Source organism: Erinaceus europaeus, chromosome 18 (assembly GCF_950295315.1).
Source record: "Erinaceus europaeus chromosome 18, mEriEur2.1, whole genome shotgun sequence".
In the NCBI taxonomy this organism is placed as follows: domain Eukaryota; kingdom Metazoa; phylum Chordata; class Mammalia; order Eulipotyphla; family Erinaceidae; genus Erinaceus; species Erinaceus europaeus.
The window spans coordinates 48,679,153-48,693,422 of record NC_080179.1 but is presented as its reverse complement, the minus strand read 5'-3'; the positions used below and the strand labels follow the sequence as shown (position 1 = coordinate 48,693,422).

The window sequence follows — 14,270 nt, the reverse complement described above, 5'->3', positions numbered from 1 at the left end:
TAAGTGAATTGTTGTGGTTAGCACAAAAATACATAAGACAAATCTATGAATTTGAAAATTCCCATAAGTTACTAAATAGATATTCAATAGAAATAACTTTCATTGAACATACAGAAAAATGAAACTAAAATCCCTAAATGATTTATATTTTACTTTATATCTTTGATACTGGGTTTATTTCTGAGGCTCTGCTCTATTCCTATTCCTGGTGGATATTTTTATTTTTGTTTTTGAAATGGAATGATAGACACAGGGCAGGGGTGGGGATACAAGGAAGAGTGAAGGAGAGGCCACAGCACTGCTCTACCATTCATACAGCCTTCCTCATGAAGGCTCTTTCCTGTGGTGACCCAGGGAATTAAACCGGAGTCTTTACTCACACAAAGTGAGTACTGTATCTGGTGAGCCATCTCTTCACACACCTCTCCCCCCACCATGATTTTTTATTTCAGAAAATTATTCTTTAAGAAATTCTTCTAAGGGCCAGCTAGTGGTGCACCTAGTTGGTGCACACGTTACAATGTGCAAGGATTCAGGTTCGAGCTTCCTTTGAAAGTGGTAAGGCATTGTTGCAGGTGTCTCTCTGTCTCTCTCTATTTCCCCCTTCCCTCTTGATTTCTGGATGTCTCTATCCAATAAATAAATAAATAAATGTAATAGAAAATTATGTAAAAAAGAAATTCTTCTACAAAATGCTACCCAACAATTATAATGAATATATACCTACCATGAATTACCTGACAGCAATTGAAAACTATGAGCAACTATTACATAATGAACTAGATAAATAAAAGTACACATAAAATTACAACTTAGTATGTAAAAGTGTAAATAGAATTCCAATCAAATGATGGCATATAGGATAGCTTCATGCAAAAAAGTCTTCTTTACATTCAGTTTAAGAATGGCAAGAATAAAGTAATGAGAAGAAACATGTGCTGAGTAAGTGATATCCTTCCCAACAGATTGTGACAGTGTTTCTTGTTTAATGAGAATATAAAATGGCTCTTATCACTTAATGTTTTCCTTCTCTTGGACACAGAAATTCAATTTTCAACCATCCATTAATTCAACAAACATTTACTTATTAATTAAGTATTAAATTATACTAATGCTTCACTGTAATAGATAAAAGGAAAACTAAGAATGGCTGTGTAAGTGCCCCCATGTCAAAACACATGTATTTCACCCTTGCATGGGAGAGGCCCTGAGTCTGACCCACAGCTCCAAGTAAGAACAATGGAGTGGTGTTCTAGTTTTTCTTTTCTCTCTCTCTTTCTCAGTAAGTAAAAGAAAACGGGATGTAGGCATGAAAGTTGTAGGAAGCAGGATATACAACAATGCTGAGTTTCTGAAGAGGCATGCAGATGCTTCAAAATCACGGCACAATTTGATGAAAACCAAATCAGTTAGGTGGTGATATCAGCAGCAAACTTACAGTGCTACAGAAATGGAGGTGATAAAGTGATAAATCTTGGCATTTAGTTCAAGAGGTCAGCGAGATACAGAAAAGGAGAGATGTGATAAATTGAAGATGATTAACAACAGACCCCTAAGGGATTACGAGTGGCATCCCCAAGTAAATTTATATAAGATGATAAACTACAAATGGAGAAAATACATTTACTTTTTCACAGAGAGGTGGCAGGCACAGAGAAGTTAGAGCCAAGCTGCTGCAAGCCCCATAAACTGGATCAAGGGAGTGGAGGTGTGTGTGTGGGGGAATGAAAGCAACCTGCAAAGATTGGTAGTTTTCACCCTAACAGCTAAGTTCTGCTTCTGTGAAACCCCCTGAAGCTACCCACAAGCAGCCAGCTTCCCATCTCTGCTCACCACAGAGAAAGCCTGCTTCTAGCCCCATTGGGGTTCAGGTTCTCTGGGAGTGATCGGACCTGGACTCACTAGTATAAACACTCTTCATGCTTCCATGTGTCTCCTGCTCTCGCTGTTTGTCCTGAGAAACCCAGGCAGTTCTCTGTCTGCAGCAAAGACGATAGCACATTATTCAGAAAGCACTAGGTTTAGGTTAGTTTTTTTTTTTTTTTTTTGTAAGTGTTCTGTGTTAAGGTTTTAAGTATTGGTGATATAAAACAACATGTGTTGCAAATTCCATCTGCTCTGTAGTAGGACTAATTCTGTGTACTAAAAACAATGAAGAGTCAAAGATACACAGAAATGCGATGGAATGCAGTTAAAAGTACATTGTAAATAACATCATGTAAGTAACACATAAAGCCTCAATCCATGAAGAAATATCCCTTGTTTGCAATTAAAGAAGTGTTTACCTTATGCATGATTCTTAAGCAAATGCACTTTGAAGCTTATTGTACTTATTCCCATTTCACTTAGTTTTCCTCTTATATTTAAAGGAAGACACGTGACTATTTACTGTTTTAGCATTTTTGTGAGGAACAAATTTAGGCATAAATAAATATAAAATAAATAGGAGTCTGAGATACATAGTTTCGCTCGAATGGGACATTCAGTTGTTTTCTTTTACTCCTGGAAAATATTTGTGCACCCATACTTCAGGACTTGGGGTAGAGCCCATTTATTAAAAACCCTGAGGTTCACTCTGACCAACAAGACAGCTCTATATGTAAAGTATCATCAACTTTCTATACTCAGTTGCATTTAACACTTTTTTTCCCTAATTTCTCATAGAAGTGATTCTTGTCTCTTCAACTGGGCATCACATTAAAATTAGTTAGGATGGTACTGGTAGAATAGATCACTTGGATTCTGTGCCTGCTTTGTCACGCACACAGCCCAGATTCAACCATGGCTCCCACGTTACAGAAGATCTGTCTTCTCTCTCTCTCTCTCTCTCTCTCTCTCTCTCTCTCTCTCTCTCTTTCTCTCTCTCTTTCTCTCTCTCTCTCATTCTGGAAAAAAATCTGTCAGGATGACAACTGGACATTCTAGATGATATTCAAAGCTTTATCTGTGAAGGGGTAGTTACGTGTGGGTAAGTTGGTTTAGCCACTAACATCGGGTATGGAAACAGACAGTTGTTGTAAGAACCTAGGGGAAGGAAACACTGCTTCTCATTGTCATAGAAACTGCCTTTGGAATATAACTAAACTATGCCTACTAGCTATCTACAAAATGGAGGAACCCCCCCCCCCAATTCTTCATCTACACTATTCCAGCTTTTAGGTTCATGATTGTTCAACAATTTGTTTGGCTTTGTATGTTAACTCTCTTTACAGCCACCAGGTTCCAGATGCTAGCATGATGCTGACCAGACTTCCCTGGACAGACAACCCCACCAATGTGTCCTGGAGCTCCAATTCCCCAGAGCCCTTCCCCACTAGGGAAAGAGAGAGGCAGGCTGGGAGTATAGATTGACCTGTCAATGCTCATGTTCAGCAGGGAAGCAATTACAGAAGCCAGACCTTCCACCTTCTGCATCCTATAGTGACCTTGTGGCCATTCTTTATCCCCAGAGGGATAAAGAATAGGAAAGCTATCAGGGGAGGGGATGGGATACAGAGATCTGGTGGTGGGAATTGTGTGGAGTTGTACCCCTCTTATCCTATGGTTTTGTCAGTGTTTCCTTTTTATAAAAATAAAAAAATAGAAGAAAGGTCCAAGCACCCTGCACCCGCCACCATGTTACTCATGTCAAGGGATAGCAGGTCTGCAGGTGTCTTTCTCTCTTCTTCTCTATCCCCACACCTCTTCACAATTTCTCTCTGTCTTGTCAAAGGGAGAGGGGAAGAAAGATAGAAAGAGAAAGAGAGAAAGAAAGAAAGAAAGAAAGAAAAAAGAAAAATGCCTACACCTGGAGCAATAGATTCATAAATCCAGTACCAAGCTCCAGTGATAACCATGGTGGCAAAAAAAAAAAGAAAGAAAGAAAGAAAGAAAGAAAGAAAGAAAGAAAGAAAGAAAGAAAAAAAAGTAATGGAATGTAAAAGTGTGGAACTGGAAAATGAGAGGAGATATTTGTGAGTCTCTTCAGTTCCAAATCTATTCCTCTTGGCTCCCTCTGTATAGTAAATATCCATCTCCTTCCTGCCTGATGAGATTAATCATAAAATTTAGGACAGTGACTGCATTTTCTGTCATTTATTCTCCTACTCATAATAAGCACAAAATGGTCAAAGATAAACTTCCACTTCCTATTCAGAGAAATGGAAATATAACTACATTCTCTGTTGGAGATAACCCTCCCTTAGGCAATAAGGATGTTTAGACTCACCAAACTCATTAACATGAAGACAAGAATCAAAATGTGCTCAGTGGGTTATTGATGTGACATGAGAAAGAACACTACATATTCAATATAATTTCCAAATCTTGTGAGAATTCAGCCATGCAGGAGGGATGCATGATGCTTAAGGATGACATCCTCATGTCAAGTTCATTTCCAAACAAATGGTGCCAAAACTGGCATAGAGAAAGCTATTTCACTTGTTTGTCAAGCCAAGTGCATACAGTTAATGGGTTACCTGATGAGAACAGCAAATTCCATATATCTGAGTCCATTGTTCTTCCTATTGGTATAAAATGATTTCTGCATAGAGAGATGTTAATATGAGTTTTTAGGGTGATTAATTTTATTCTAAAAACTTAGTAGCAGAGCTGAAAAAACTGCAGGTAGAAAAGGCATAGTGATCCTAGAATATGTGTCTATCTCTGTAATGAAAGCCCTCCTCCCCTCTTTCATGGATTCACATTTAATCTACCCACCACTAATTGGTCAACTAGTCCTTGTCTGAAATGATATCATTTCAAGGGTTGAATGATGGCTGATAATGATGAGTCAGAGGTAATGGACTTACATTGGATACTCATTTTGTCATATGACTCCTGAGATTAAAAGAACCCCCTACCTCCACTATGAAAGTGTGCTAGTGGACCTTAAGTACAATACTGATAACTTCACATTTTCACAATACATGTTTACAGGTTTTGAAAGTCTCCTCATTTGTCTTTTCCTAAACCTAGTTGTAATTAATTCTAATTTCACTCTTTTTTTATATATTTTGTTTATTTATTTATTTTGAATAAAGATAGAAATTAAGGGAGGAGGGGAAGATAGAGAGGGAGAAAGACAAAGACACCTGCAGCCCTGCTTCACCACGTGTGAAGCATCCTTCCTGCAGGTGGGGACCAGAGGCTTGAACCTGGGTCCTTCTTCATTGTAATGTTTTCAGTTAACCAGGTGAGCCACTGCCTGGGCCCTAATTTCACTTTTTCTATATTTCTTCAGTTAACCAGGTGAGCCACTGCCTGGGCCCTAATTTCACTTTTTCTATATTTCTTTTTTTTTTAAATATTTTATTTATTTATTTTCTCTTTTGTTGTCCTTGTTGTTTTTCATTGTTGTTGTAGTTATTATTGTTCAATTGTTGTCGTTGTTAGATAGTACAGAGAGAAATGGAGAGAGGAGGGGAAGACAGAGAGGGGGAGAGAAAGATAGACACCTGCAGACCTGCTTCACCGCTTATGAAGCGACTCCCCGGCAGGTAGGGAGCCGGGGGCTCGAACCGGGATCCTTATGCCGACCTTGTGCTTTGCGCCACCTGCGCTTAGCCGGCTGAGCTACAGCCCAACTCCCTTTTTCTATATTTCTAATCTATTATTTCACCAACGTGCACCAGTCATTTGGATCCATGATTCAAAGCAAGTGTTATTCCGTAAGTGGACAACTCAATATCTTGTTTGATATTTTCCCAACTAGGAACATTCATATTTGTTAATTTTTAATTATTATTTATTTATTGACAAAATCATAGGATGATAGGGGTACAACTCCACACAGTTCCCAGCATCAGAACTCCTTATCCCATCCCCTCCCCTGATAGCTTTCCTATTCTTTAACCCTCTGGGAGTAAAGACCCAAGATCATTATGGGGTGCACAAAGTGGAAGGTCTGGCTTCTGTAATTGCTTCCCCGCTGAAATATGGGCATTGACAGGTAGATCCATACTCCAAACCTGTCTCTCTCTTTCCCTAGTTGGACGGGGCTGTGGAGAAGCAGAGCTCCAGGACACACTGGTGGGGTTATCTGTCCTGGGAAGTCTGGTCTGCATCATAGTAGCTTCTGGAACCTGGTGGTTGAAAAGAGAGTTAACATATAAAGCCATACAAATTGTTGACTAAACATGAACCTAAAGGCTATAATAGTACAGATGAATATTTGGGGGTTTCCTCTGTTTTGTAGATAGTTAGTAGCCCTATTTTTGTTATATTCCAAAGGGCCCATGACTATACTTTTTTTTCCTCATTACTCACGTGAGACCTTTCCTTTCATAGGATTCTCTAATTCCAGTCCAGGTGGTTCACTTCCTAACAAAGTCCCAAAACCTTGATATAGACCAGGTATCATGAAATAGAGCATATGTTCACATGTACCCATAAATTAGGGCAAAATATATACCTGAAAGCAAAAGTACACAATAGTCTGCAGTGAGTCAGTAAAGTCAGTGAGTTCATAAAGAAATGTTTACTTAGACTTAGATACCCTCCTCACCTACTTCCTATTACACTTCCCTCACTCACACCGAAGTTAACCTTATCAAAACAAGGACTGCAAAATTTGAATAAGGGCAAGAGCCTGGCATACTTTAATGATGACTCTTTAGTCACTATCAGGCCACCCCATCAGATGGGGCCCTAGTCGGGGAGTCTTGAGATTCCCAAACAGACATGATGGGCCTAGACCTCGAAAACTCCCTCTCCCCAATGTAACCAGTAATCTCTATCAGAAACAACACAATAGACCCCTTTGTGGGCCCCCCATAGGACCTTGCCCTCAACTTGGATCAACAATGGTAGAGAATGTTCCATCCTCCAAAGGGTACTCTATGCTCCACCTGAGGAAGATGGGTCCTGAAATTGATGCAGCTTGGAATGTTCCTACTCATGACCACAGAATGTGAGCTCAAATCTACAGGGATGCAGAGGTTACATAGACTACTAAACTGAATATGGACCCCAGATTACATCAAACCGATGAGGTCTATAGTCAACAATATTTATACACCTTTCCCATATTTGGGAGTTACTCTCTTCATTCCCTGATCTAGTTTTCTGGTCCTTTTTCCAGCCATGACATCATCTTCTCAGACAATAACTTGTATCTACCTGCATATGAGATTTTAGGCTCAAGGGAAAAAAGTTGTCATTTTTTAATGCCACTTTCATGTCAAAGTGTAGTACAGAACCAATGCATTTCTAGCATGGTCAGGTATAGCATGTAAATATTCCAACATACCACTTCCTTATACACTTGTACAAGGAAATACATATTTTAAAATACTTGTTATGTTATATTTGTTAGCTATAGATACAAAGAAATCTAGAGGGTAAGGAAAGCTAGAGAGGGAGCAAGAGAGAAAGAGAGACACACCTGCTTCTGGACTTCTCCCCTGTAGGTGGAGACTGGAGGAATTGAATCCTGGTTCCTGCACATTGCAACTTGTCCACTTAACTGAGTACCACTCAGCCCCTAAGAAAATACATTTTGTTATCTAGATGTGAAATCACTAAGGATAGAGGATAACACAGCGAATGCAATACTATCAGCAGAGAGAGTGCAGAAACCCCTGCATAACATTTCTGTTTACATGGACACTTACATTATCCAGCACTAGAGCTGATGGGGTTACAAGGCAGAAATGATAGTGGGGTCATTCCATGGCCATTACACAATCAACAGAACTCTTTCTCTATTCAAAATTGGTAATTTTTGAGATTACTTAGAAAATAGAACAGGCTAGAATATGTGAATTCAGTTTGTTTTGTTTTTGTTTTTCTTTTAGAATAGTCTGCTTCCCTTTTACTGTTGCATAAGCACAGTACTAACACATTTTCTTTCATTTTAAAAGACACATCCTAATGCATCCTATGTTACTGAATCTCAGACACTTTCCTATAGGTGCAGATCACTAAACTGTTGTAGGATTTCATTTTCCACTATCTTTAAGCAAAAGGTAGAGAATTTGTTCCAGCAACAAGAAACAAAGGGGGGGAGGGGTTTGAGGTTCGAAATATTGAGCAATAAAATTAAACATATGCAAATATTCCATTATAAGATGAAAGTTATAATGCTGAAATATAGATTCATAACCTTTATGTTTTAATTTAATGTCATAAATTATAATATTATTTATGAAACTGGTTTAAAGATCATATACTTACATATATAGTCACACACACCATGTTTTTTTGTCCCATTCCTTCTATGCTATATCTTATCTTAAAAACAACTGAACTCAAGCCCATAATATGGGGGTTGGGCAGTGATGGCACACTGGGTTAAGTGGATATAGTATAAAGCACAAAAATCCAAGCAAGGATCTCGGTTCTAGCCATTGGTTCCCCTCCTGTGGGAATGGTAGTTGTAAAGCAGATCTGCAAGTATCTATCTTTGTCTCTCCATCTTCCCTTCCCCTCTTAACTTCTCTGTTCTATACAATAAAATGGAAAAAAAATGGCTACCAGGAGCAGTGGATTTGTAGTGCAGGTACTGAACCCCAGTGATAACCCTGGAGGCAAAAAACAAACAAACAAAAAATGTTCATAGTATGTGTTGTGAACCTCAGCCTTGTTTACCCTGCAACTATAGAGGAGGTGCTGTGAAGGAAAATTCACATGTGTGTAATTATGTGACCATGGTTTCGAATCCATTTAAAGATATTATGTTTCTGGAGTGTCAGAAATAACACAGGCTTCACTTTACAATCTGCATTTCCCACTGTTGTGTCAACTCAGTGCTATGACCATTGTGACCATTGTCTTGCAAATGCCTCTTCCATCTGTATTTTATTGTTACTGCCAGTGACAGTTAGTTATTAATTACTATTTTAAATTAATTAAGTAATTTATATGATAGGACAGAGTGAAACTAGAGGTTAATGGGAGATATAAAGGGATGGAGAAAGAGGGAAATCTTCAACACTGCTCCACTGCTAGTGAAGCTTCCCTCCTGCAGGTGGGGACTGGGGGCTTGAACCCAGGTTCTTACACAGATTAGTCACTCTTCATTCCTTTGTTATGAATTATCTATGCTTCTATTTACTTTGGAAATTAAAATATATACTAGTGATATATAAAGTAGGTGTAGATCTAGCTATAGACATAAATATTGGTAGGTGATAGGTAATTCACGAACTAATTTTGAAGGTTGCTTTTCTGAATACTATTAACATTAATTATTTTATTGGTCAGAGTCCCTATAGGGAAAATTTGTCACATTTAGTTATGTGAAAAGTATACATTTACAAGGAGCTCATTCACAAAGGTCCAGATATAGGGGAACCATAAAAGACGGAGCTATGATCTAGATCTGCAGAAGCCAAATTATAATTACCCCCACGACCATAGTGATAATCATTTTCAGGACACACACACACACACACACACACACACACACACACACACACACACACACACACACACACACATCATGTAGAAATGGCAGGAGTAGTATGCACTGATAGCTTAAGCTAACCTTTTACAATGGAGTCACAGGAAAACGATGGCCTCCTAACCTTTTACTACATTGGCCTTGCTCTAGAGGAAAAGGGATCCTTTTGACAACCAGTGAAGCATGGCTAGTAGATTCTCCTCATATGGAACTATGAAAAGTTATCCTATGTAACCCTCCCTCCTTCTCTCCCTTCATTCCTTCCTTCATTTCATTTTGCTTCATGGACTGTTTATACCATTTTTACTCCCAGAGTTCTCTTGATTTTTTTACCTGTTTCCAGACAGAAAGTGAGAGGCAGAGGAGGATAAATAGAAAGACAACACACTTTATCACTACATCCTTCAAGAACCTCTCTCTGTGTGACTGCTCCCATGTAGTGGCTAGGGGGGCTTGAACCAGGGTACCTGTGTGGGCTCTACTGGGTGATCTATCTCCAGGCCTGAGTTATCTAGCATATATATATATATTAACAATTTCCCTGGAATTTAAAATAGTTTTGTGAATCTAGTGAGTATTGAACACATTTGGTGATGAGAGAAGAAAAATAAATTTGAATGTGCAACAGGTGTTAAACCCTGGGTTTGAGCTGTGGCACCTCATGGTATCACCAAGGTACCAGCATTGAAGGAAGCAGAATATTGCTGTAGTGCCTCTCCCCCACTATTTCTCTATCTCTCTTTGTCTGAAATGCATTTTTAAAAAGAGCAATAAGGGTTGGGCAGTGGCACACCCAGTTAAGCACACATATCTCCATGTACAAGGACCCAGTTTCCAGTCCCCAACTCCCCACCTACAGATATCTGTTCATAATTGGTGGAGCAGGTTTACAGGTGTCTCTCTGTCTCTCTCCCTCTCTCTGTCCCCTACCCTCTCAATTTCACCCTCTTCTGTCAAGTGCAATATAAAATAAAAATCCCAAGGTTAATAAAGTAGCACATACCTGAAACCCTGGAGCTAAATAAAATGTATGAATTGAATGAATAGGGGCATAAATATGGATTTATATCGCATTTCAGTCTCAAATTATTGTTCTCAATTTTTTAATCTAATACTATCATATTGCTGACCATGACTGAATCTGGACTTCATTGCTACATTCTTTTCTTCTTTTCGATCTGCTTTCCCTAGACTAATCAGGTAATTCAGAATTATAATTCTCTGTAAAATTGATAAAACAAAACACAATGACTAGAAATATAGATGTTTTTGCACTGGGGCTTTCCAGGACAGGTATTTGCGGGTCACTGAGCTCACATTTCTACAGTTCATTTTAAATAACACTCATTTATTCTAGAGGAAATTCTACATTCTCACATCGCCCACTGGTGGTCACCAGATGGAGAAAGACTTGCCTTCCTGATGATTAATGATTCCTTGGTACCTAACATGGTTATCCCTCGCTTTACTGGAGCGCTGTATCCCAAAGGAAAGCTGTATCCATACCCTAAGGTAAGTGATGTGGAAGTGCCAGCTTGTTCTGTCGCTTTCTGCACCAGTGACATGCCTGATTGTATTTTTGGTTCATAAACATCTCGTATTTGTAGAAAAAAATAAAGCTTTGTTTATTTTTGACAGACTTGCCATGTTAGCATTTGTAGTAGTCTATACACACTGCTTAGCTAGTAAGATATAAAAAAGATATAAAACTAACTGGGCAATGTGGACACTTGCAATTTTACTACATTTCTTTCCATCTGTTGCACTAATTAGTGTTTTCCTTTATCTTTCAAGTTAGAAAAGAGGGTGGTAAAGAGAATGTTTTGATGCCAGGACAATGTTTTTTCCAGTGAATATTTTCTTTGTTAAGTTATTATTATTTTTTAATAATAATTTTTTTGCTTTATTTTGTTTTTATAGCCACCATACTTACTTATAGGGCTAGATTTCTACACAATGAATTAATAGCTCTTGGTAGCCATTTATTTTTTCTTACTTTTTATTTTATAGGAAAGAGAAAAATTGACGGGAGAGAGAAAGAAAGACACCAGTAGGACTGTTTCACATTTCCTGAAACTTCCTCCTTGCAGGTGGAAACTGAAAACTTGAACTTAGGTCCTTGCCCATAGTAATGCATTGCTCTACTGCTTAGCCCCTTGCTCATGTTTGCTATACTCTGTTTTTTCAGTAGGTGTTCCAAACAAGAAAATTTCTATAGTTAAATAAATTAGAAATTCTTATTTAAAATATTTCCTTTATCTATTTTTTATTGTTGTAGTTATTATTGTTGTTGTTATTGATGTTGTGGTTGTTGGATAGGACAGAGAGAAATGGAGAGAGGAGGGGAGGACAGAGAAGGGAAGAGAAAGATAGACACCTGCAGACCTGCTTCACCGCCTATGAATCGACTTCCCTGCAGGTGGGGAGCCAGGTGCTTGAACTGGGATCCTTACGCCAGACTTTGCGCTTTGCGCCAAGTGCACTTAACCCATCCGACTTCCTCTTTTATCTGTTCTTTAATGAGACAGAGAGAATGAAAGAGAGAGAGAAAAAGAGAGAGTCAGAGTCCAGATTACTTCTTACCTCTGACTTATGGTGATGCAGGGAATTGAACCTGGGACTATGAAGCCTCAGGTAAGAAAATACTTTGCATATCATTATGCTATTTTCCCAGGCCTAGAAGATCTCTTAGAGCACATAATACACTCTATGTTCATGCATATTATAAATATTTTATGAAAACTAAACATAAAGACTTTTCAGTAAGCATTAGACTATAAAAATCACTCTTTTTAAAAAAATCATTAACCCATGTTTATTGTTTAAAGAAAAAATATCAGGAATGAGGCCTCTTAAGCAGAAATCACAAAAATACATTATTTTAAAGTATTTACTAGAGAAATAATGATTTATAATATAGTTGCTGTTATATGAGTACAATTTATCTCCCCGTGAGATGTGTCAGCACACCATCGCCACCATTGTGTGCTGAGTCCTCAATGCCACGTAAAGATATCTTACAGGAAACTGTTAAAATTCTACCGTACACAACTTAATTTCTGAGTCAAAGATGACTGTTAATTCCAGTTAAAAGTCATTTCAATGTCATTCCTTTAGTGAGTTTTTACAGTATTTTGCATCCATGATAGGTTTCTTCCTTTCATTGTGCCCATTAGATTAATGGTGCAAAATACTGGACCATCCACCATCACAGGAATTATTTTATATTTTAATTCAAGTGTGAACAGGTTAGTGATTGAGCCATTGATACTTTTATATATATTTCTATCATCCATTGATACTTTTTATATATATTTCTATCATCCATCAAACTCAAGTTTTCAAGAGGATTGGAGTGTAGGTTGACCAAAGCTTCAATGAAGAAGATGAATTTTTGCTCAATGAGACTCTGTTGTAGTACAGTATAACTGACTGCAAGCTCATGACTCTAAGAATTGAGAGAGGTCTGATGCCTGGTTTTGAAACATTATTTTAGAATATTCTTTATGTATACATTCAGTCCTTTTCAGGAGAAAGTAACAATTTTGACTAATAGCAAAATAGTCATATACACCAAGTGTTTTATTATATTCCATTAAAAGTACTTCCGACTTCTGTTATAAAGATTTAGTTATAGGGGCCAGGCTGTGGCACACTTAGTTAAGCTCACACATTACAGTGTGCAAGGACCCATGTTCAAGCCCCTAATCCTCACTGCATGTGGAAAACTTCGTCATTGGTAAAACAAGGCTGCAAGTGTCTCTCTGTCTGTTTCCCTATCTCTATCCTTCCTTCTCAATTTCTGTCTCTATCCAATAATAAATAAATAAAACAATTTTTAAAAAATGCAAAAAAAAGATTTAGTTATGTCCTGTATATGGCAATATATCTGAATTTGCTTGTTTCCAGAGAAAATCTGAAAAGATTTTTCAACTACATTTCTCCAATTGTTTGATTGATTTATGGTAATGAAAGTTAACCAGACAATTTACTGACATAATGAAGAGGGTGTGACATTGTGTGACAAGCATACCTGAAATATCTAGATTTCACACAATGGTGCAATTTGTGTGTTATGCAAATGGAATATAATCAGACTCAAAACAAGACATCTTAACTTACCTTGCAAAAGATTGAAGATATTATAATTCACACCCAAGAGCCACAATGAATAGTTGTATCTTCCTATTCTCTCAGTTACTTACTCTTACACCTCATCATTTTAGCAAGACTTAGGCAAACAAATGAACCAATAGAAATATCTGAGAACATTTAAATATGTCTTCAGTGATCCAGATGATACTAGTCAACATACCCAGACACTTTATTCTATAGCATGGTATTATTTAAGTTTTTAATATTAAAGATGTGTGCTAGTAACATGTTTTGTGTTTTTAGAGACTTCATCAAAGTTATTTTAAGAGAAGAGAAATAAGTCTGACTTGTTGATTCTGTGTGTAACATGCCAGAAATATATGTGTATCTCAGAAGATGTAGGTGGAGGTTCAAATATCATTTTGCCAAGTTAACAAATAAGTGAAGCTTTGTTTGTTTCTTTTGCTGATAATTACTCAGTTGTTATGTGATAGTGCTGTTAGTCTTACACTTCCATACATAATTCTGAAGTATGATGAAAGACTCACATGTATTTGCTAGTGAAGGATACCAAAAATAAATAGATAAATAGATAATCCAGTAGTCAAAGCCAGGAGACAGAACTACACATCATTAGTAGAATACCTCCTCATTATTTAAATTGATATGACTCAAAGGAATTAAGACCTTATTCTTGGAGAAAATTTTATTATTTTCTTTAATTTCTTTATAATAGATTACTGTTTTACAGTAGACAGTGAATACAATAGTTTGTACATGCATAACATTTCCC

At 37.5% G+C, this 14,270-nt stretch overlaps 1 protein-coding gene across 3 annotated transcripts in view; it reads left to right on the top strand.

Moving 5' to 3' along the window:
- Positions 1–14,270, top strand: part of DPP10 (dipeptidyl peptidase like 10) — a 737,074-nt gene that overhangs the window by 605,399 nt on the left and 117,405 nt on the right. For all 3 annotated transcript variants that reach the window (XM_060178018.1, XM_060178015.1, XM_060178016.1), the window contains one exon: positions 10,740–10,894. In XM_060178018.1, the coding sequence (XP_060034001.1) occupies positions 10,740–10,894 (155 nt within the window). The remainder of the gene's footprint in view (positions 1–10,739; positions 10,895–14,270) is intronic.